This window comes from Equus asinus, chromosome 3 (genome assembly GCF_041296235.1).
Source record: "Equus asinus isolate D_3611 breed Donkey chromosome 3, EquAss-T2T_v2, whole genome shotgun sequence".
In the NCBI taxonomy this organism is placed as follows: Eukaryota; Metazoa; Chordata; class Mammalia; order Perissodactyla; family Equidae; genus Equus; species Equus asinus.
In genome coordinates this window covers 118754042-118779146 of record NC_091792.1, presented here as the reverse complement: position 1 = coordinate 118779146, position 25105 = coordinate 118754042, and the positions used below count along the sequence as shown (strand labels likewise).

The 25105-nt window shown below is 36.7% G+C and overlaps 2 protein-coding genes across 25 annotated transcripts in view; one reads left to right on the top strand and one right to left on the bottom strand.

The window, feature by feature from the left end:
- The window catches only part of CRACD (capping protein inhibiting regulator of actin dynamics), a 286413-nt gene extending 265684 nt beyond the window's left edge, over positions 1–20729 (top strand). For 8 of the 10 annotated variants that reach the window (XM_070505793.1, XM_044766035.2, XM_044766034.2 and 5 more), the window contains one exon: positions 1026–3981. In XM_070505793.1, the coding sequence (XP_070361894.1) occupies positions 1026–1186 (161 nt within the window). In that variant the 3' untranslated portion in view covers positions 1187–3981. Of the gene's footprint in view, positions 1–1025; positions 3982–20180 lie in introns of those variants that run through there. The other 2 variants (XM_070505796.1, XM_070505795.1) reach the window with 1 other exon arrangement.
- AASDH (aminoadipate-semialdehyde dehydrogenase) overlaps positions 7075–25105 on the bottom strand; it is a 33051-nt gene continuing 15020 nt past the window's right edge. For 11 of the 15 annotated variants that reach the window (XM_044766036.2, XM_044766037.2, XM_014857812.3 and 8 more), the window contains 11 exons: positions 24844–25036; positions 18209–18450; positions 17756–17862; positions 17074–17246; positions 16441–16633; positions 15724–15839; positions 13994–14789; positions 11401–11564; positions 9878–10000; positions 9255–9386; positions 7075–7574 (listed from right to left, as the gene is read on the bottom strand). In XM_044766036.2, coding sequence (XP_044621971.2) covers positions 7185–7574; positions 9255–9386; positions 9878–10000; positions 11401–11564; positions 13994–14789; positions 15724–15839; positions 16441–16633; positions 17074–17246; positions 17756–17862; positions 18209–18450; positions 24844–25036 — 2629 coding nt within the window. In that variant the 3' untranslated portion in view covers positions 7075–7184. The remainder of the gene's footprint in view (positions 7575–9254; positions 9387–9877; positions 10001–11400; positions 11565–13993; positions 14790–15723; positions 15840–16440; positions 16634–17073; positions 17247–17755; positions 17863–18208; positions 18451–24843; positions 25037–25105) is intronic. The other 4 variants (XM_070505804.1, XM_070505802.1, XM_070505803.1 and 1 more) reach the window with 2 other exon arrangements.

Sequence of the window (25105 nt, the reverse complement as noted above, 5' to 3'; positions counted from 1 at the left end):
GGATGCCTGCCACAGCATGGCTTGCCAAGTGGTGTTATGTCCGCACCCAGGATCTGAACAGGTGAAACCCAAGCTGCCAAAGTGGAACGTGCGAACTTAACCACTGTGCCACCAGGCCGGTCCCTAAAGAAGTCTCACTGTTAAGGCTACATTTACTGTTGGGTGAGGGGGGAAAAAAACTTTATATTTGAAAACCACTTGGAGCCCTGTGTATTTTCTCAGGAGCCTCCATGGGCTTTATTTCATTTGATCTTATGCTCAGGAATTAAGGGTTTTAAACATTATGTGGGTGTGTCAGAGAGAGAATTCTTTCAAAATAAAATAAAAGCTCCAAAGTCAAAGAGATGACACCTTTCTCTGCCTGACTTCTTGGAAGTATCAAAGAGTTAATGTAGTTCAGCTTAAGAAAGCGAGCCTTTGTCCTGAGTATTTGTCTTTTCAGTAAGTATTTCCTGAGTTCTGTGAATGTGGAGGCATTGCCACGGGCACTAAATATGACCCAAAGATAAGACTGGTACCTCACTTAGGAAGCCTCTGAGGTCTGGTAAAGAAAGTGATATGGTGCCGAGGAATTGTTAGAAGGCCCGAAAGGCACAAGAGCTGGATCCTGGCAGGATCTGTGCGTCTCAGGGTGGAGGGACCCAGGGCATGCTTGGTGGAGCGGGTGATAACTATTGACCTCACCAGCTTGATAAATTCATACTGCTGGTTTGATCTTTTTCTTCATGAAATTGACTGGTTGTATGACTAGAATAAAAAAATTAACCTTTTATTTCTTATTATCATGCAGGCATAGCTTCTGTGCACAGAAAAATTAGACTTCTAGAAAAATCTCGGAAATTAGAATTGACTGCACTGTAATCTGTGTGAAACAGTTATGATCACATAGCTTTCTTTCTCTAATTCTTCTCACCAAGGATGCCCAGTGCTTCACTGGGTTTTCCTTTCTGACTCTCATACTTCTGATAAATCAAAATGTGGCTCTAACTTATTCCTTTCTCCTTTGCCTTCAAAACGACATCCAGTGGAGATCTCTGATTCAGCTCCCCCAGCGCCGCTGGTGAAAGAAGTCACAAAGAGGTTCTCTACCCCAGACGCTGCCCCTGTGTCAACAGAACCAGCCTGGCTGGCTTTGGCCAAAAGGAAAGCCAAGGCCTGGAGCGACTGTCCTCAGATTATTAAGTGAAGAGTGACTCTCATCCATTTCTATTGCCAGTTATTGGCTCCTCTCTTGCCCTTTTTATTTATTTATTTTTTATATGAGGTAAAGAAACCAAGCTAGGGAAAAGAAGCATGTTTTATAGGCTCTAAAATAATGCTTAGAAACTGAACTGGTGGTGTTCCTTGTAAAGAGTGTATTTGCACAACCCTAGGTCCTGGTGCCTTGAGCTCCTAGTTCTAAAGAGAAAATTTTGTCCAAGGGACCACATGAAGCAAAATCTCTAAACTAAGAACTCATGTGAGCCTGCCATGCCCAGCCCATGGCCCTTCTACACATCCATCCACACACCATTCAGAACATGTACTTTTGCCAATCTTTGTAATGGCTTCTTGATTCTCTACTCCAATTTCTTTTATCCAGAACATTTACCCCATCATATGTTTGGGGATTTCTACCGTTTTCTACAGTAATGGTGAAAGGATCATATATAGATAGAACCAGGAATGCTCATTCTCCTGAATGCAGTGAGTAACTGGGAATCGTAAATAACAGTCGGGCTCTCAACTCTGTGCCCGTGTCTGTTTTTCGTGAATCTTCCCCAACCCGCAACCATAACATAGAGAGCGAATCCATTCACACTTCTACCACACTGGTAGTCCACAGGCCCCGTAATACCAGTACTCTCCTTAAGGACGTGGTAAATTTGGCCCAGTCGGCTCCTAGAGAACATTTTTATTTAATATGGTGAAGAAAGGACGCTACAAATTCTCTTTCCATCTCTGTGAATCCCTACCTAGTGCAGTGGATCTTAAGATGTTCAGGCTCCATCCCCGGCCTGCTGAATCAGATCCTGTGAGGATGGGCCTGGGAATGTCTATTCTGGCAAAAACTCTTCAGCTGAATTCCAATGTAGCCCAAAGGTTGTAGAACCTTGGGCTGTACTGCCTCTAGGGTGATCTGGTTTCTAAAACTGAAGGGGAGGCTCATTTCCCCCCAAGAAGCAAAAGTGAGACAGGAAAAATAATAAAACAATCCCCAAACCAGCCATTTATTACAAGATACAAGAGCCTATTGACGTTACATGTCTCTGAAAATTCCCTTAGGTCTTTAGGGAAAGGTAACAGGAAGCCAAGATTTGGAGCCTTTGTACTAAGAACTTCCTGTGGGAAGTTTCTTTACCGTAATCAAGTAATTTATATTTAGAGTCAAATGTGCAGTAGTATTTATAATTTAGAGCATTCACCTTGCTATCATTAAAAAGCATCCCCGAATTTTAAGTGGCCTTGTTGTTATACACATGTGATAGAAAGAAGGGACCTGGCAATTTAAAGCCACATATATTCAGTTTTATTTCCCTAAATTTGCTTTATATGAAACATAGACATATCAGCAAACCCACACATTGCTGGTACTAACTTTGTATTTCATCGTGTTGGCATATATTCTCCTTTTTTTTAGATTCTGACCCCGAAATATAAATACAAATCCTTTGCCCAGTGCAGGGGGATGTACAGCTTTTTCTCTTCTCCTACAGAAACACATTTTATTGGTATCAGTCATTTCCCTTTATGCTCACTCAATATGCAATGTGCTGTTGTTCTATCATTTACCTTAAAGAAAAGATGACGGCAACGTTATTTACCATATAGAAGGCATTTTCTTTCTGGAAACGATGGCTCAGCCTCATGGTGGCAGCTGGCATGTGTGGTCAAGTGGATAGTTGTGCTCTTGCAAGTTGTACTTAATATATATACTGGACCTTCAGACTGTTAAGAATCAATGTAACTTTAATTTTTTTTATTGCTATGGGAGGCACTTAGTATTCCACTGCACGTTTTCCACGCAGATGTTCATTTCTAAATCGAATATGTAGGCATTTGTTAGTTTCCGTGATTTCCTCACTAATATAACACTTTTTAAGGGGATCTTTTCACCTAGAGCCCTGGAATTATAGTGCTACAGTAATTCTTCTGAACTGACTTTTTCTTTCATCCCATCAGCTTTCGATACTATCACAGTAATAACAGAGAATAGGCGAAGAAATCAGATTATTAGCAAAGAACGGTGAGTGAGTTAACTCTGCTGACTCATATGCCACCCAGCCCATACAAAGTAGGGGAAATACCTCAGTTAAAACGTTTCCATCAATCTTTAAACACATACTGAAGAAAAGGTCAGTTACAGCACTTACTTCCAGCAACTTCTAAAGGATACATGTTTAATATTTCATGTAAAAATTACTCCAAATTTGCACTAAATACCAATGAAGTGTTATTTTGCTTTAGTTGTTTTGCAGTCTTTTCTGATCAACAAACTAGGGGGGAAATTCTGTAAAAACATAAAAAATTCAAGACTTTTTTTTTTTAAATGAATGACTGCTATGTTAAATACACAAGCTTTTTTTTTTTAACAAATGTATACTTCTGGCAAGGTTATAGATGATTAACCTCTGTTCATAGACTTATATATAAAAAATTAGAGTTTTTTTGTTTACTTTTTTAATTTTTCAAGTGCAATTGTTTCTTACACAGCATATTATTAATTACTATTAAATTATCATTTTAGCCAGTTAGCAAATTATAGTATGTATTTTTTGTCTCTTCTTGTGACATTTCGTTTAATTGCTTATTTTAAAGCAGGAACATTAGAGTTACAAGCATCTTGCAATATTTTTACCAACAATAAAATTAAGTAGACTTAACAATCAAAATACCTTAATGTGATTTTAATATTATTTTGAGATTTTGGTTGTATAAAGTTTTAATGTAAAATGTCCATTATTGAAGGAAAAGATCTTTCAATAAAAAATACCCACAAGATCTTTGGTGCTGATGGAATTTCCTTTTCAAGTTGAAGATTTTACTAATTTCAATGATGGTCTACAAGCAAGCTCATGTTTACATAGCTTTTGTTGAGAAATAAAAATTTCAAGGCATTTTATGTGGTACCTTATTATATTTTTCACTAGGTGTTTTTGGAGAAAAATAATGAATGGGGGCAAATAAAATATCTATTTCAATCCTCAATTGGAATTGAATGGTCTGTATCTCAGACAAAAGGATCCTACAGCGTCCTTACTCAAAATGTGAGCCGTACAACAGCAGCAAGGGCATGAGCTGACAGCGTGTGAGAAATGTAGCTTAGGGCCCCAGACCAGACACACTGACTCACATGGCTGGGCTAGGGTGAATGAGCCATGTGAGTGAGGCCCTCGCCTGGGGTGCCAGAAAACTCAGTAATCAAGATAAATACTTTTTTTTTAAGTATGCTTTTTTGGTGAGGAAGATTGGCCCTGAACTAACATCTGTTGCCAATCTTCCTCATTTTTTTCCTCCAAAGCCCCAGCATGAGGTTGTATATCCTAGTTGTATGTCATTCTAGTTCTACTATGTGGGATGCCGCCACAGCATGGCTTGATGAGTGGTCCATGCCCAGGGTCCAAACCAGGGAATCCTGGGTGGCTGAAGGGGAGCATGCAAACTTAACCAGTTGGCCATCGGGCCACCTCTGATAAATAACTATTTTAATGCAGTATTTTAAAACATCAAAATTAGCACATATTCCATGATGAACAAGTATCAAAATTTTAAATAAAGACAGGGTCAGTATTACTGAATTTTCTTTTTGCCTCAGGCTTCACTGTAGCTCAGCAGAGCACCCTCCTCCCAGCCCTCTCAACTGCAATGTGCATTTTAGCAAGAGCTCCAGGTGGTTAATATACACATGAAGGTTTAAGAAGCACTGACCTAAAACCTGGAGATATGTTGTTCTTTTTGGCCAGCCAGCACCTCAATCCCCTTTCTATGTTTGGGGAAATCTCCAACTCATAGGTCTTGGTGGGAGGCAGCACTCGCCTCCTACCACGTGAAATGCCTGATATGTGCTTTCCTCTACTCTTTCATGGCCATGGAACCTATTTCACTCCAAATTGGAAGGGACTCTGAATTGGGAGCAACTGACCAAAAGATGGGGAAACTGTGAGGAAGTCTGGAAGTGGAGGGGAACAGTGTCCAGCATTAGTAGTGTCAGCATAAGTTTGAGCATTCTAGAGCCTCAAGGATAGCAGCTGTGTCTTCATCAGGCCGAAATCATATAGTGACTTCAGGCACTTATTGTTCCTGGCTATATCGCTCTAGCCCTCTTTGCAATTCTGCAAGCTACTCAATATTCTCTTTAAAAACTATTTTCTGCTTAAAATAGCCTGAGTTGGCTTCTATTGCCTGCAGCCAAGAACTATGTCATGTTTGATATTTGAGACTTCACTGATGAATAAATGGACAAATGAAACAATACCACATTGATTGTAGAGATGGGGGAAAGGTCAGCAACAGAGTACATTTTTGTTACTTTAAGTGCTTAGCACAGATGTCTAGGATGTAATATGCCTTAAATAGTAGTTATTATTATTATTACAAGCACTAGTGGCTAAATTCATAAGTGTTATACAAAAAAAGAACAGTTGTATTACCTAAGCCATTATATCATGAAATTTCAAGGAAAATTAAGACTTATTTTTCTGAAGTTTTTTTTGAGGAAGATTAGCCCTGAGCTAACTGCTGCCAATCCTCCTCTTTTTGCTGAGGAAGACTGGCCCTGAGCTAACATCCATGCCCATCTTCCTCCACTTTATATGTGGGGACGCCTAAGGCTTGCCAAGCGGTGCCATGTCCGCATCTGGGATCTGAACCGGTGAACCCCAGGCTGCTGAAGCGGAACGTGAGCACTTAAGCGCTGCGCCACCGGGTCGGCCCCTCTATTGAGTATTTTAAGTGACAGAAAAGACTAAGACAGAACTTCTGTTTCAGTGCTCTCTTGCTACATAACATAGTACCCTAAAACTTAGTGGCTTAAAACAGTTCCTCTTTCATTATTTCTCATCATTCTCTGGGTCAGCTATTAAATATCTGGCAGCACAGCGAGGACGGCCTGAACAGCCAGGGGCTGGCAGAAATGCTGGGGGTCATATGTGTGGAGCCTTCGCTATTACTGTTAACTGGCCTCCTCAGTTCTCAGAGTGGTCTAGGTCCACTCTCCCACCACGTGACCTGTCCAGCAGACAGCCAGACTTCTTATGTGGCAGCTCAGAGCTCCCACAACTGCAAAAACAGAAGCTGCCAGGCCTTCTTAAAGCTTAAGCTCAGAAGTGGCATAATGTCACCTCTGCTGCATTCTATTGGTTAAAGCAAATCATAGGCCAAGCCCAGGTGTAAGATAAGGGAACTCCATAAAGGACATGGCTACCAGGAGGAGGTACAGTTCACTAGAGGCAACTTACTACCAGGCAAGTGCACGTAGGTATAAGCAAAGTGCTATGGGACTGAAGAAGCAGCATTAAACGTTAAGAGAAATCATGAAACTTAGTAGTATAGAGGGTTTTTTCTTTCCTAGTTTTTGCTGTGTTCCCTATCTCTAAGACACAGAACAACAAAAAAAGAGATGCGACAAGAGCAAAATCTAATAAATTGAAAAATTAGGTGCAAAAATATTCATCATCAAAGTTCGTATATCAAAAATTAAGAGAGGGTATATCAAGTTGAAACTATATAGTATATATATATTATTCTATATTGGCACTTTATTCATTTAAAAACAGCAAATAAAGAACTTCTTTTGATAAATAGATCCTACTTTTGAAAACTTTTTCTTATGAATCTCAGTATAAATGAGTGAATGGTGTATTACATCACAGACTAAGTTTTAACCCACCAAGTATATTCTGCTCTTTTTTCCACAGAGGTCTTCTGTAAAAAAAAAAAAAAAAATACAAAAAAGGTAGAATATCTGTAGCCTAATTAAAATAAGGTGCTACTAAATATATTGATATGTTTTGTTCTTAAACTCCTTTTAAAAGCATTTGTTGCTCCTACAGGAAGTAAAATATGGTTGTTCTCCAATAAAGGGTAATAGACAGGTTTCGTAACAAAACATAATCTTTAATATAAAATAAGACTATCCACATGCTCTATAATGGTAAAATATTTGCAAACATCTCACAGATACACTCGAATAGGACTGCACTTGATTATTTTTGATTGCCACCCAATAAATCCAGACAATAAACATAATTATTTCTACATCCAATAATAAGCATTGATTCCCATACCACAGGAGAAGAAAAGACTTCTCCAGGAAGTCTATACACACTTTGCAATTGCCCACTTTTAGATTCCAAGATCCACAGTTTCCCATCAGTAGAAGCTGCTGCCAGCAACATTTCATCACTACGGTTGTAGTTATGGAAATTAAACGGTGTTGAATATACCCTTGAAGTAGTTTCAAATTTCCATTGGAGGTGACCTTTTGTATTACAACAGTAGATAAAGCAGTCATGGGAACCAAAAAATATTTCTTGCTCTGATGCTGAGGTACATGGGGATGAAAAGATTGGTTCACTGGTACAGAACTGCCAAACCTGAAAAGGGTGATAAAGGCAAAAATAATTCCTTCATCTCATTTCAACAATTCTGTAGCTTAAAGCTTTATGAAATTCTTAATAAAAATGTAAGAGATGTAGGCTGTTGAATGATAGCTACGCAGAGAAAATAATGGCTTTTCTGAAAAGTAGCACCCTTAGATAAGACCTCTACCCCAGTGGTAAAATCTAGCACAAAATACATCGGAGTGTCCTTATTACATGAGTCATTGCTATGCATAATATTATGAAGTAAAATTAATTGTGAACCCCATTCACAATAGTATGTCAGAGACACTGAGTTCAAAGATAAAAGTGCATTGAGTTTTCAGTGTGTCTGATTAAAAACTGTATCTTATTCTGGTCTCCTAATGTAGGGAGAAAGAACTAAGTGTGGCTGTAAGGAAGAATTTATGTGCAATAATGTAAAGTTTTGTGGGGTTTTTTTTGAGGAAGATTAGCCCTGAGCTAACATCTGCTGCCAATCCTCCTCTTTTTGCTGAGGAAATCTGGCCCAGAGCTAACATCTGTGCCTATCTGCCTTTACTTTATATGGCAGAGCAGGGCTTGATAAGCAGTGTGTAGGTCCACGCCTGGGATCCGAACCGGCAAACCCCGGGCCGCCGAAGCAGAGCGCGTGAACTTAACTGCTCTGCCACTGGGCTGGCCCCTAAATTAAAGCTTTAAACTAAAAGCTATGAGTTGTGTGTGCTAGCCCTGTGGATATATACTATTTGCTTATTTCAAAGCTACTACAGACAAACCTGTCATCCAACACTTTGAAGAAAAGGCACAAATCTAAGGTAGCATTTACAAATGCACAGTAACAGCAGCATAATAAAAAATAAAATAAAAATAGTAGGCATATTCACAAAATATAATTTGTAATCTCATTTCTGTCCCTGATTTGGACAAAATCACTTTAATATTTCTATGGTTCATCTAAGTAAAATAGGAGCAATAGCATTTTCCTTTTCTTCTTAGGAATCTAAAGGTGAGAATATATTCAAACTACTTTGTAAATAAAAATATTAACTGAACATAATAAAAGATTTCATTACAAAGTAATTGTTATACAAGCAAAAGAAATGCTAGGCTGTGAGGGGTGAATGTAGAATACAGAGCACCCAGAATCAACCCTCGCCATCAGTGGGCTAACTGATGTTGGCTAGTGCACTCTAAGTCCACAAAATAATCCCCCCAATGGAAAACACAGCAGAAGCTGTGCCATAAATGATAGTCACTCCCGGGTACTAAAGAAATGGAGATTATGCTCCCAACGAAAGATCTACTATAACCCAGAAGGAGCCCACCCTGCCAGTCTGAAGTTGAAGAGGGGACGCCATACAATGAAGAGTTATGCAACAGATTTTGATTTTCATAAAAAAGCAGGGGCTTTTTTAAATTTTCATAACCTCAATAGGAATTCTAATAAAATTGGCTAAAAACTGGTAAATTTTTAAAAATTGGAGGAGGAGGATGGCAAACGTCTAACAATGTTTGGGTAGAATCTTTTAAATCTACTATAGCATCACTCAAAAATCAAGAAACCCATGGCCTGACAATAAAATAGAATTAATCTTCAACACAATGAGTAATGATGTCTAGAATTTTACTTAAGTTGTCACCAACTACTATGCCTTTGAGAAAGATATGTAAAACAGAACTAGAAATTTTTACCTGTTCTCCAAAGTGAGTAAAGCACAGTAAATTTCCATCTACACAGCCAATACAAATATACTGTAGGCAACACCGTGGAGAAGAGAAGAGTGGTTTTCCACAGGAATGTTTCCAAATTCTGTTCCCAGTAGCCTGTCATGAGCAAAAAGAAATTCATAGCATTTAAATCATTCTACTAGTCATTACCCTTTATAAAACAATCTCATAAATCTCTCAGAGGCAAAGCCATAAACACCAGAAGATGCTATAGTGGCAAGCTGACATTATAAACGAAACTAGCACACATATAATACACAGTTATAAAATTAATCTACTATTTATGAGAGCTAAGATAAAAACTTGCAGTAAAACCAAGAAAGAACTAGCACATAAGATCTATCCTTAGAATGGACACAAAGTTCTTAAAATGACTGAGAAAACTCTGCCAACTTAAAAAATAGATAAAATACATACACAGAGCCTGAATTTTCTCACACTTCATGTCAGTCATTTCTAATGAGATTTGGTTCAGTGATATCTGGACTATATCTAAGTGAAAAGTACCTCTACTTTTCAGAATTCAGCAAAAATAAAAGAATATTAAAAATAGGTAATAAAATCAATACATATTATTTTATACCTACAGGATTTACAGCCAGTAAAAGTCCTCCCAGAGTAGCAAAATACAAGTGATGTGGAGTCAGGCTCAAACAAGGAGAAGAAAAGACAGTCCCTCCACATTTTAACTTCCAAACACACTTCTTTTTCTACAATTAAGAAAGCAAATTAATTAGTTCCTGTTGGTGGTGAACAAATCCACATATCCTATCCCTCATCATATGTCTATTTAGTTAATATAAGTTTTTATTTTTAGTATAAAAGTAATACATGCACTCTGTGGAGAATCAAGTTAGTATAAAGACGACAAAGGCCACCACCCAGAGATAACCACTGTTAGCATTTTAGCATTTTCCCTTTTGATCTTCTGGTACACACACACACACACACACACACAGTTCACTATAGTTGAGATCATTCTGAATATACACTTGGTATCTAATTTAGCTCACTTATTTTGTAAAACTCTTTAAATACTACTTTACTGCATAATATCCTATATGAACATAAAATAATTTCTCTACCTTATCATTGAAAATTGTTTGCAACTAATTTCTTGGTATAAGAACTCGGAAATAGATATCTTGGTGCATATATTTGTCCATGTTTCTGATTATTTTTCCAGGACAGATTCCTAGAAGAATTTTACTGAATCAAAGGATATGAAATTGTTACCTGTGGCCAAACTGTTTCCCTCGGAGGCCTCACTAGTTACCTGCCACCTCTCTCATCAGCATTTAATGTTATCATTCTAATCCAATACCATTTGTTTCTCTCTCTCATAGTTTTAAATTTTCATTCCTTTGATTATTAAAGGTATGAAACATTTAAATAAATTTACTAGCCGTTTCTTCTTTTGGGTCCTGTGCATTTATATACCTTGCTTATTTTTCTATCTGGATCTTTATTTTTTTTTTATTAATTTGTATTTGCTCTTTATTTTCATTTAGACTTACATAAATAGAAATGAGTTTTAACTCTGTTACATTTATTTCAAAAATTTTCCCCCAACTTATTTCTTTTAATTTTGTAATTCTTAAATTTTTTAAAATTTTATGTGATCAGGTCTTACAGATGTTTTCTTTTGTAGTTCTTCTCTATTGTCAAGACAGTAATTCTAAGCTCTTTACAGTTCAAAACTCTGAATAGCAAATTTATTTGTGAAAATCTGGAAAGGAATTTAAAAGTGTCTTAAGGGGCCAGCCCGATGGCTGAGTGGTTAAGTTTGTGCTCTACTTTGGTGGCCCAGGGTTTCCCTAGTTCGGATCCTGACCGTTCATCAGGCCATGCTGAGGTGGTGTCCCACATAGCACAACCAGAAGGACCTACAACTAGAATATACAACTGTGTACTGGGTGGCTTTGCGGGGAGAAGAAGAAGGGAAAAAAAAGTGTCTTAAGATATTAAAACTGTTAATTAACCCCTTATTATTCCCTGACCACAAAGCTAGACTTGGGAAATAGTTAACACCTGCTCTCCTGGTCAACAGCACCTGGCAACTTCACACTCTTCTTCACTATGGTATGAGACTGATGAGGTGAATTCTTACATAAATATCCAAAGCATATGCATGCTGGTCATGAGATCCAATGTAAAGGAGTCCTGTGGTTGGATCCATGGTTGCTGAGCTTTTGACAGCATCCTCAGTAGTAAATGTCCAGTATTTTTCTCCACTACTACTTTTCAGAACATAAACTAACCCGTTATAACAGCCTATTGGGAAACAAAATATAAAAGATGAGATTTAGATATGTCACTGGAAAATAATTCTTTAGCCTAAATCATGACAATTTATATTTGATGTTCTTCATGTGTATCTGGACTCCATGTTCAGCTCAGATCTAGCTTTCAGCAATGTAAAGCACCAGCTGAACAGTAATCACTTGTGTAAAATACCTATTTGGCAGTTGTACCTTATTTTTTTTTAAGAGTTTAATAAAGTGTTTCACTACCAAGAAAACAATGAACATAACTATCTGAATGGCTAAAATACATAAATTTTTAAACTGACAATACCAAGTGCTGACAAGGATGTGGAACTGGACCTCTCACACACTGACAGTGGGAATGCAAAGTGGTTCAGTCGCTTTGGAAAATAATTTCTTATAAAGTTAAACCTACACTTACCATACAACCTCCCCTCCCTACATACCGACTCAAGTGAAATAAAAACATATTCACACAAAATCTTGTTCACGAATGCTTATAGCAGTCTTATTCATAATTACCAAACACTGGAAATAACCCAAACGTGCATAGATAAACAACTTGTGGTACATCCACACGATGGAATACTCAGCAATAAAAATAAACTATTGATGCATGCAATAATATGGATGAATCTCAAACACATTATGCTAGGTAAAAGCAGCCAGACTCAAAGGCTACATACTATACGATTTCATTTATTTGACTTTCTGGAAAAAGCAAAACTTAGAGGGACAGAAGAAAGATCAGTGGTTGCCTGGGGGTAGGGGTAGGAGGAGGGATGACTACAAAGTGTTGCAGGAATTTTTTGGAGTAATGGACTCTTAATTGTGGTAGTGGTTACATGACAGTATGTGTTTGTCAAAACACAAAACTGTATATTAAAAAGGTAAGTTTTACTATATATAAATTATATCCTAATAGAAAAATGTTTAAAGTAATGAGTGACCACCATGTGCCACAGGCTTTCAGTTTAGACACTTGGGATGCAAACAGTAACCTCAATGAGCTGACTTTCAGGGATGGGGATTACTCATGAGCATTCACATGTACAAGTGAAAGCTTCCTGTAGTATCAGTTTCACATTGTAGGTGTTCAAAAGGGAAGGATCAAATTCAGATTCAAGTACATCTCAGCTAGGATAGCACATGCAAATAGGGAGATATGTTCCTCAGCACTTAGTCTGAAAGCTTTGATGAACAGATTCCATGAGCATATAAAGTGAAACCTAATGTAGTGTGTAGTAAAAAGAGAGTGGTAGTCAAGGAGACATTTCACCTGGACCCCCATATTCCTAGTAAAGTAAAAGTCACCTCCACCTTAATGAAACTGAGTAGCAGCTAATAGCTAACACTTAATCAGCACTTAGCCTAGCAATGTACTAAAGGATTCATAAGCAATTCTCATTTAATCCTCTCAAAAGCTCTATAATTGCGGTGGTTTTAAAATATGTCCACAAATTTTTTGTTACTCTTCAAGAGGTAGAGCCTAATTGCCTTCCTTTCGAATGTGGGCCAGACTTAATGATCTGCTTCTAATGAAGAGAACAAAGCAAAAATGATGGTATGCAACTTTGGAGCCTAAGTCATAAAACTACTGCATTCCTCCTTACCCACTCTCTTGAACCACTCACTCTGAGGGAAATTAACTGCTATGTTGTGTGGGCATTCAAGCGCCCTATGGAGAGGCCCATGTGGCAAGAAACTGAAGCTTCCTGCCAAAAGCCAACAAAGAACTAGAGTCTTCTGCTAGCAGTGATGTGAGTGAGCCATCTTGGAAGCAGATTTTCCAGCCCAAGTCAACCCTTCAGACGGCTGCAGCCCTATGAGAGACCCTAAGCCAGAACTGCCAGCTAAGCTGCTCCTAAATTCCTGATCCACAGAAACTGTGAGATAATAAATGTTTAGGGGCCGGTCTGGTGGTGCAGCGGTTAAGTGCGCACATTCCACTTTGGCAGCCCGGGGTTCATCGGTTCGGATCTCGGGTGCGGACATGGCACCACTTGGCAAGCCATGCTGTGGTAGGGGTCCCACATAGAAAGTGGAGGAAGATGGGCACGGATGTTACCTCAGGGCTAATCTTCCTCAAAAAAGAAAAAAAAAGTTTGTTACTCTAAACCATTACATTTTGGGATAATTTGTGATGCAGCAACATGTTTTATTTATTATGCTCATGTACTCATGAGAAAACTGAAGTTCTAAGAGGTTCAGCAACTTGTCAAAGGTCAGAGAGCTGGTAACAGCTTTAGAGCTAGGTTCAAACCCAGGGACTCTGACCCAAGGCCCACACTATGAATCAGCCACAGTTAACTATTATTATTTGACAGCAACCAAACCCACCACACATAGGTTCTTTTTTTTATTTAACTTGATTCTACTAACATTATCATATGGTAATTGAATTTAACTCTGTAAACTTCAAATTCAGAAACTTACCTACTACAATAAAGTTTCCACACTTAGATACACATGCTGAGGATTCAACTCGATCTCCCAAAATCTGTTCCCATTTCACCTTCCCAGAGTAAAGGTCAACTGCCATCATTCTGTGAGAATGGGAGCCAATGTACACAGTTGCAGATGACTTATCAACAGCTGGTATTACAACCAGAGGTGAAGCATCTACACATTTGCCTGTGTCTGACATCCACCTCACACATAACTCCATCTTCTCAGCCTCTATCACAGGTGTTCCCTCTTCAGAAAAGAATTCTGCAACACAGGATGGATCTTTTGATTTCCCACTAAGAGCTGGAGGATTTAAGCTTTCTACATTTTGAGTGTTAGTCTGTGAAATTAAATCAGAAGAACAGGCTGAAGGGCAATGTCCTAACTTAGTTAAAGGCCTCGTAGTATTCACAGACAAAATCTGACCCCCTCTGCTCAGTGCAATAAAAGCATTTATCTTCTTGTCACAATTTAAAGGCATGACAGAGTTCTGATGTAAAGATTTTCCACTGGTCTCTTGATTAATGTCGCTGAATTTTCTTTTTGTGGCATAATTCTTGCTAAATGTCAGATCTTCATCTGGAAATACTGTTTGAACGATGTGATTGTAAATCTCTAAAATGGAACTGTTAAGAATAATTTCCAGAAGCCCAGGTACTGATGTGCCAACAAGTTTTTCAATCTCATTGAGGAGCCGTATGGACTTTAAGGAATCTCCACCACTATTTAAGAAGAGTGACTCATCAGGAATCCTCAAAGGATCTTCTGAGAGACTCAGAATAGACTACAGGAGAGAAGGGAAAAATATGGTGAAGTAAAGGCCCAAAACCAAAAGAATTCAACATTTACAGGTTACATATAGATGACAGTACCTACAGTAATGATATAAACATAAGACACACACAAAAATTTTTAATTCATTAAAATAAATTTTAAAATTTTCTTTATAGTTAATGAGACCATCACTATGCTGCCAATTTTGTCACAAACTCACTCTAAAACTACAAATTATACTTCTCTTTAGTTTCCCTACCCATAAAATAGGGAATGGAATTACAAAAACATCTAATTTACTAATTATAAAGCCCATAAGATAATAATATCTGGTCTTTCTATAATATAGGAATAATATTTATCTTCATTTGCTTCACATAAATCAAAATTGTTTTCCAAGAATAGAAAAATAAAATGGATAAGACTTTTATCTAGATATCCTCTATTTTCAAATAAGACTATACAATTACATCCTCTTTTCAGAACCCTTTAGAAAACTCCACAATTTATCTAAGAAAAATTGTAATGAACTATGGTTGTAATAAAAAATAAATATTTCAAAATAAATTTTTAAAATTATTTGCTATACATATTTATATATATATAAATTCCATTAAGCAGAAACACAGATGTTGATATGTCAAGTTAGGTTTTCTCTACAGTGCCTTTTATGACTACCTCACTTCCAATAAATTTCTTTATGAGGAGCTTAATCTAATCTTATAGTAGAGAACTTATTTTAATACAAATTGAATAAACAAAGCTAGAGGAGCAGGGAGAGGGGTGGGAGAAAAAGCAAAAAACCCCACAAAGTTATACTATTTAACATCTGGGCAGTAATAACATTCTTAAACAATTTTATCAGACTTATTAGGATGCTTTTGTTCTCTAAAGATATAACATGACCCTTTTATAAAAACAAATTTGTATCTTAAAAGTTGTACCTTCCACAAATGCTGTAATTTTTCCCAAAGTTCCTCTTTTCCGTTGAGCTTACACTCAGACTTCAAGTTTATGTAGTTTAAATAAATCTTGTTTAACTCAGAAACATCAATTTTGCCTTAACATAAAGAGAAATAATTTTTAAATTTCAGCTCAAACCCTTAACATCTTCATTAGTCATTTCACTGTAAAGGTTAGAAATCCTATAGAATAGTTTATCATATGTAATTAATTCTAAAGAAAGCAGTTCCATGCTACCAAGAATGTAGTGGGTAATAGATGAAAAAAGAAGAAAGGAGGAATTAAAGTTTATCTCATTTAAAGAGTTAAAGAAATGGTACTATTAACTCAGTAATCACTGCATTTTGAAGTAAATATTAAATAAAAAGACTATTGGGAAGGCAACATAATACGGTGATTAAGAGCATATGTTTTGAAGTCAAACAGTCCTAAACAGAATTTCAGCTCTACCACTAACCAGCAACGTGATTTTGGGAAAATCACTTAACCTCTTTAAGCCTTATTTTCCACATCTGTAAATGGGAACGATACCACCTACTCACAGCATTTTATGGAGATACACAGCATTTAACAGAGGGTCTACCACAATATATGCTAGTATCACTTATAATAATAAGGATTTAAGTGGCCTTTAAACTAGTTATGAATACAATTAGTATCATTTGGCACTGAAACATATCTGCTTTGAATTATTTTACCATGAGATGTAAATGGCAGAGAATCAATCAACACAAGCTCATCCGGGATTGCATGACTTGGAAGATGTTTCTGCAGTTCTTCAAAGATGTAATCCTTTACTAAATCATTTTTGGACACCATGAACAGAATTAATTTTTCCTGATTATACCATGTAACTGCACAAGACTCCACTTCCTGAAGACCTTCAGCAACCTATAAGAGAGATTATCCCAATTTGCCAATGAGGACATTTAAAAACAAACTTCCTAAATGCTCAAACATATGTCTGAAATCAACACAGTCAAATTAAATTTTGGAATACACTAGAGATTTTTAAAAAATTGTTTGCTACTATTACTATTATCAGCACACAGGGTTCCTAATGTTTTTAAAAAATAATAGCTCCTAGAGCAAAATACACCAATTTAACAGTTATTAAAAGCCATTTTGTCACTTATTAAAAAACAACTGTCTCTGCATGCTGGGAATAAGGGGCACAATGAACTATATCCATCTTTTATTATAATTCATCACTAATACAAAAATCTTAGGTTTAAATAATAGTGATAGAGAACCCTGGCACAGAAAATTGGTAATGGCTGCCTCCAATACGTATGTATATTAACAGATATTTAATATTTAAGTAGTTCTACCTGTTGCACAAGTTCAATGTTAAGACGTTTGCCATGACGTTTAATCTGACTGTCCTTTCGTCCCAAGAAAAATATCTCTCCATCTTTCACAGTCACAAAGTCTCCTGTGGCTCGCATTGTGCCAAGTGGTACTGTCACTTCGTCATCAAGAAAACATACTCTGTTTCTCCCACCTTTGCAAGATATAAATACCAATGTAATAAAAAATCCATGGAAAATATATTAAAAACCATCAAATCAAGAACATCTCCAAAATTAGTTTCCAATTTTGAATATTTATATGAAAGAGGGGCTCACTTTTAAACATTGTCCCATAAAATTAGATACGATAACCTCAGTAAAATAAGTAAAGGGATAAAACAAAATTTATTTCTAAAAATATGTGATTAAAAAAATTCTTAGAATATTGATTAAATACAATTTTATCTATATATATATAAATATAAAGGTCCAAGTTACAGTTCTAAATTACTTTTTTATATTCCCTTAATGTATTAGACGTTGCTATCTGAAATAATTATGGTAACTTATTAAATGTTTCATGACTATGAGGATGAAATTAAAAATTATCATCACTGAAAAGAATACTGGAGTTAAGAAAAATTGGAGGAAGAATAAAAAAAAGACATCAGACATTTTTTCTTGAAAAAAAATTATTCCCAATCAACAAATATAAAACAACCTAAAAATACTTGGCCATCGCCTTCTTGAATTGCGAAACCATCAGTATCTCTAACTTCAACTACTGTTCCAAGCAGCGGAAATCCCAGTTGTACAGGCAATTCACATCTATGAAAACACAACAACCCAAACCAAATTTAAAATCTTTCATTTGAATCACATTGTACCAAATAAAGAAAAAAAAATATAAATTTTTGCTATAAATCAAAGACTGCCAAGAGGAAAAGGTTAGGTGGAAAGAGTATCATGTTATTCATTGCTGTTTAGTCACAAAAAGTTCTACCAGGATCTGTAGCACAAGTTCTAAGAAAGGTTCTGGATTACCAGCTTAAAATTCTAGATAAAATAGTGTTTCTAAAATTATTACCCCAGTGCCTATCAAAAACACTATTAGTGTTAAAATACTGAAAAAATACAATTTCTCTCTACCCTATTTAGTAATTGAAACACTTACTTCAAAGTAGAGTTAAGAGTCTTCTCTGGAATCCTGTAAAAAGTCGCCCAACTTGATACCTCTGTGATACCATAAATATTAAATATTTGTGTTTTATTGCCTACTCCTCTCCAGCTTTTGAGAACAGTCAATGATGGAAATGCTTCACCACCAAGGGCTAATACTCGAAGAGAAGTACTAGTTGATAGAACAGTTGACTTGATAAGCTGAGATCCAAATCTTCTAAGCAATGTTGGTGTTGCCTGTAGATACATTAAAAATAAATGATTTCTTTTCCTTTACTTAAAAAGGTAAAAACTGTAATGTAAGTTCAAAGCTTACATTGGGAGCCCACATGGGAATTAAAGCTGTGTTTATTAAATGGCAAATCATATTTGGAACACTACTGAGGCAGCATTATTTTCTTAATAAGGATATCAATTTTGCTTTAGCAAAAAGCTTATGCAAAAATATTAGTTGTTTCATTATACAGTTTAGACAAAAAGGTTTAAAGATAAAAAGGACAAAATCTATAAAATCAACTCACATTTCCTCGCCCATTATCTCTATGTAGAAAAACTGTGTAGAAGTATTAAAAAAAATTGCCTAAACAAAATAATATGAATCAAAATTTTTCTTTATTGAGGTAGTATAAGTGACATACAATAAACTGTACATATTTAAAGTACACAATAGGGCCAGCCTGGTGGTGCAGTGGTTAAGTTCACATGCTCTGCTTCGGCGGCTGGGGGTTTGCAGGCTTGGATCCCAGGCATGGACCTAGCACTGTCTGCCAAGCCATTGCTGTGGTGGCATCCCATATAAAATAGAAAAAGATTGGCACAGGTGTTAGCTCAGGGCCAATCTTCCTTACACAAAAAAATTAAAAAGCGTACAATATCAATTTTGATATATTATCAGTGAACTCATCACCACAATCCAAATAATGAACATATCCTTCAACCCTTTTTCCAAGTTACAGAATGCTCACTTCTTGCTGTATCCTCACCTGGTGGAAAGGACAAAGGAGCACTGTGGGGTCTTTTAGAAGGGCAATGAAGCCCATTCAAGAGGGCTCTACCCTCATGACCTAAGCATTCCCAAACGCCTCACCTCATAATACCACCACATTGGGCATTAGGATTTTTAAACACTTTATTTTTCCTTTTTTCTCCCCAAAGCCCCCCAGTACATAGTTGTGTATTTTTAGCTGTGGGTGCCTCTAGTTGTGGCATATGGGATGCCACCTCAGCATGGCTTGACAAGCAGTGCCATGTCCACACCTAGGATGCAAACCAGGGAAACCCTGGGCTGCTGAAGCAGAGTGCGGGAACCCAACCGCTCGGCCATGGGGCCGGCCCCTGGGCATTAGGATTTTAACATATGAATTTTGGGGGACCCAAACCCTCATACCATAGGACTTTTTATTGCTGAGTGGTATTCCACTGTATGGATCAGGACTGGCTTTTGCATTTCCATATAAAACTTAGGATCAGCTTGTGAATTTCTACCATTTAAAAAAAAGTCTACTAGGATTTTGATAGGGACTGTGTTTAACTTATAGATCAATTTGGGGAGAAGTGCCATCTTGACAATACTGAGACTTCTAATTCATAAACATGAAATGTCTCTTCATTTATTTAGCTCTTTAATTTCTATCAACAATGTTTTATAGTTTTCAGTGTACACGTCTTGGTCTTTAAATTTATTCCTATTTTACCATTTTTGATGCTACTGTAAATATAATTATTTTCTTATTTTTGGGTTTTACTCTCTATTATATAGAAATGTAGTTGATCTGTGTATTGATCTTGTGTCCTGCAACCTTGCTAAACTTGTTTATTAGCTCTAGTAGTTCCCCCACCATCTCCTTGGGATTTTCTATATATAGGATCATGTCACCTGCAAATCGAGTTTGACTTCTTCCTGTCCAATGTGGGTACTTAATTTCTTTGTTCCATGTTTTTTTCTTTTTGCCTATTGCACTGGCTAGAATAACCAGAATAATGTTGAAGAGAAGTGACAGAAGCAAACATCCTTGCCCTGTTCCCAATCTTAGAGTGAAAGCATGGCTTTTCATCAGGTATGATGTTAGCTATAGTCTTTTTGTAGGTGTCATCATGTTGGGGAAGTTCCTTTCTATTCCTAGTTTGTTGAGAGCTCTTTTTTATGAGGTGAATTTTGCTGAATAATTTTTCAATATCTGTTGACATAATTATGTGCTTTTTGTCCATTATGATGTGGTGTATAAAATCAATGGATTTTTGGATGTTAAACCAAATAAATGTGCATTCCTGGGATAAATCTCACTCAGTCATATTTTAAGTTTACTGAGATTTGTTTTGTGGCCTAGCATATGATCCATCCTAGGAAATTTTCAATGTGCTTGAAAAGAATGTGTATTCTGCATTTGTTGGATGGAGTGTTCTATATATGGAATTTGGTTGATAATGTTGTTCAAGTCTTCTATATTATATGTGCTGATTTCTGCCTAGTTTTTCATTTAATTATCAAAATTAGGACATTAAAATTTCTAACTATTGAGTTGTCTATTTCTTCTTTCAATTCTGTCCATTTTTGCTTCGTATATTTGGAAACTCTTTTTTTAGGTGGATATCATCTTCTTGATATAACAATATCCTTTTTTTTTTGGTGAGGAAGGTTGGCCCTGAGCTAACATCTGTACCAGTCTTCCTCTTTTTTGTATGTGGGATGCCACCATAGCATGGCTTGATGAGCAGCGTGCAGGTCTGTGCCCAGGATCTGAATCCACAAACTCCAGGCTGCCAAAGCAGAGCATGTGAACTAACCACTATACCACTTGGCCAGCCCCTAACAACGTACTTCTTGATGTACTGACCATTTTGTCATTATGAAATGTCACTGTTGCTGGTTTTTTGTTTATTTCTTTTCTTTTCTTCTCTGGTGAGGAAGATTGGCCCTGAACTAATATCTCTTGCCAGTTTTCCTCCTTTTGCTTCAGGAAGATTGTCACTGAGCAAACATCTGTGCCAATCTTCCTCTATTTTGTATGTGGGACACCACCACAACATGGTTTGATGAGCAGTATATAAATCCATCCATGTCCGGCATCTGAACCAGCAAACCCTAGGCCACCAAAGCGGAGTGTGTGAACTTAACCACTACATCATCAGGCTGGCTCCTGCTTGTTTATTTCTTAGTTAGTAACTTACCTGGGCTAACTCTGTGAAATCTGTCTTCCCTGTGATGTGAGGCCACTGATGTCGCTGCTCAGTTGTTTTTTAAAATATATATTCTTGTTTTCATTTTTAAGTCTTGCTTCCTATCACTTAGTGTCTGCATAGCTCAGAAGTCAACCAATGACTGGACAGATTGTTCACACAGATGGATCTGTGTGTGGACAGGGGAGCTCATTCAAAGTTCAGGCCATTTCCAAGCCTGATCCAGCTTTTATTTTCCATGGGCCCTTTTGTGTCTCTCACATGCATGCACAAAGCCTCAGGGTCAGCCAGGAATTTGCTTGCCCTCCCCACCACTGCAACCTCAGGCTTTTGGAGCTATTGCCCCTGAGGGAGAGCAGCCTCAGTCTAGAATGCCACGATTCCTATTGCTTTTATGCAAAATTTGGTAATTTTTAAAAACATAAACACTTTTCAGATAGTTGTATGCCTTTGTTGATTTCCAAAGCATTGAAACGGTTGCTCTGTCAATTTTGTCCAGCTTTATAACTGCTTTTTGGGGAGAGGATGTGCCAATCTCCTGACTTGGCCACAGTCAGAGGTTCTGTGTGAATAAAGATATTTCAATGGTTTCTTTCAATAAAAGCTAGAAGAAGCCCTAATGGACAATTCGAATTTTAATTCAGAAAAATGATTTAAGGTCATGGCTTGTCAAAAGTAGTAGGATAACCATACATCCCAGTATGTACTTACTATTCCAGGTTCCTGTCTAGGAATTTAATGCCTCTATTCACTCTCAAAATTCCAGTTTTTGGTAATAAATTATAATAGCCACCCTATTTACGAGGCATTCTACATCAAGTTCTTGACTGTTCCACCAAGAGTTTTATCATAAGGAAAATCTCTTGTCAAAATGATGGCTGAGCGGTCCTGCTCTCCATTTTCACTACAGCAAATCTGAAACATTGTAGCCTAATTTCTGGGGTTAAGGATAATTTCAACTTTGAACTCTACAAATGAATGAACAACTATGAATATTCAGCAAGATAAAGCATAGTAACACTTTTCAATACTCATAAACTAAACTTGGCAGAATACAAGTAAATATCTTTTGCTACCAAATCACCCTAGGCATAAAAAAACAGGACTTAGCAAATAATAGAAAAAGTAATAGGGAATGTTAAGGTTTCTTCCAAGTTTTCTAAGGAAAAACTCATATAAAAATGAAAAACACTATTATGCTGACATTCTGGTAACTAGCAATCTAAGATTTTGCTCTAATTAAAAAGTGTCACTTTTAAAGGGCATCAAGTTTAAATAATATAACTTTGTTACCCAGAATATGCAAAAAATGCCCAAATATATTTTAGGTTTGTAAGAAACAAAAATTGGGCCTTTCCTCCCAAGAGGAGAAACTCCTTACTCCTAAAACAAATAAAATAGGTCCTTAATTTCCTCAAAAACTTTGCCCATTTCACTTTGGGGCCTTTCTCCCCAACAATAACTCAAGATGTTCTATATCTTCCAATTTTCAAAACTTTAGCAGTATGTATTCTCTTTGAGAGCTTTTAAGACCCTTGCTTAACATCCAATTAGGTTTGGGGTAAGGTTATTATTTATAAACAAAATCTGTACAGGGAGCTTTTTTTTTTTTTAGGAAGATTAGCCCTGAGCTAACATCTGCTGCCAATCCTTCTCTTTTTGCTGAGGAAGACTGGCCCTGAGCTAACATCCGTGCCCATCTTCCTCTACTTTTTATGTGGGACGCCTACCACAGCATGGCTTGCCACACGGTGCCATGTCCGCACCCGGGATCCGAACCAGAGAACCCCGGGCCACTGAGGCAGAATGTGCGCACTTCACTGCTGTGCCACTGGGCCAGCCCTGTACAGGGAGCTTTTATGAATATATATGAAAAAATACATCAAGGCAAAAATCCTTGACAACCTACATATCACTTGATAAGATATTTGATTTTGGAAGCTAAAGATGAATACTGACAACAAAGTTAATATTCACTAAAGGACAAGACGTGTATCTTATACAAAGGAAAGGATAGCCTGTCAGCTTCTTACTTCTCTTCCTCACTCAAACCAAGTCAGATGTGATCAAAATAAATAGTGTGAGTTAAATAAAATCACTATGAAACTATATGTAAAATTTGCTGTGTTCTGGGAAATGTGTATCAGTTTCTCAGAAGAATCTATGACTCCACAAAGCGATTTGCTGTGTTCTAGGAAATGTGTATCAGTTTCTCAAAAGAATCTATGACTCCAAAAAGGGTAAAAACTACTGCTAAAGTATATTTCTCTGAGACTGTGCTAAACGTTAGGCATCAGATTTAAAGAGGTGTAATTCATTGACTTTACACAGAAGGAAAGTCTCTTTTCCTTTAGAAACTATTACTCAAATCTAAGGTACTTTGCAAATGTCCCCTGAAATACATGCTCCGTAAATTTTGTAGGAATATAAAAGCTATATTAAAATCTTGCCCAGATTCACAGACTCACTCACCAATAGATGAGAATTTATATCCATTGATACATAGTAAGCCACACTGCTACACTCATTTCATATATATATAATATGGGTTTATTAGGATGAAAAACACATTGCCTAAAAACAAAGTGAATATCAAATTTTGCCTTTTGGGCAGAAATTTAACATCCTCTCAAATCTCATTACATTAGATATAAACCGGATACTTTTAGTTTATCATGATATTCATGTAATTTTGCTAATTCTAATTCTCTCTAAAATCTTTAATTGCTTGCAATGTACTATCTTAAGGCTTGTTGCACCAGTCACACACTTTCAGACATATATTTTTTAAATCTTTAAAAATGCCAAACTTGGGGCTGGCCCCGTGGCCGAGTGGTTAAGTTTGTGTGCTCTGCTTTGGCGGTCCAGGGTTTCGCTGGTTCAAATCCTGGGTGCGGACATGGCACCGCTCATCAAGCCATGATTAGGCGGCATCCCACATACCATCACTAGAAGGACCCATGACTAAAAATACATAACTATGTACCAGGGGGCTTTGGGAGAAAAAGGAAAAATAAAATCTTAAAAAAAAAGAACGGCAAACTTAAAAAATATTTTTTTCTGTAGGTTAATGTAAAATATACTGATGTAAAAATCAGAAAACCTAAATTTCTAACTCAACTATAATTTAACTTACTTAAACTAGCTTTTAGTGAGAAACATCATAAACTTAAAGACAGGAGAGGCAGCATATCCCAACAGATTTGAAAGTCAAGTTCCTCTAGTTATTAGACTATGTACAAAACATGCAGTAAAAGAATTTTCTAGACAGAATCAACTGATTTTTTCCATTCTCAAACAAAACAGTGACATTATTAGGAGACAGCCCTTGATAATCTAACTAGATTATCATTAACCTAATGTAAAGAACTACAGAAATATAAAATAGTCTCTAAAACACTTAAAATATTGAATAATGAAAGACAAAACATTTCATTTACACCTAAAGTGTACCTGCAAAACAGTCACTCTGTGATGGGAAAAGAGAACAGCAGCTAATTTTGATGGGATCACCTTGACAGAAGTTGGTACAATAAGCAGAGAGGCACCACTTGACAAAGCAACAAATATTTCCACAACAGAAGGATCAAAGGTCAGAGGTGAAGCCAGAAACAAAACATCATCTTGTGTGATCTCAAAAAGTACCCTAAGGAAAAACAGAATGTAGTTAGGAGAAACATCTACCATTTGGTAAACACATATCCTAAAAAAGTAT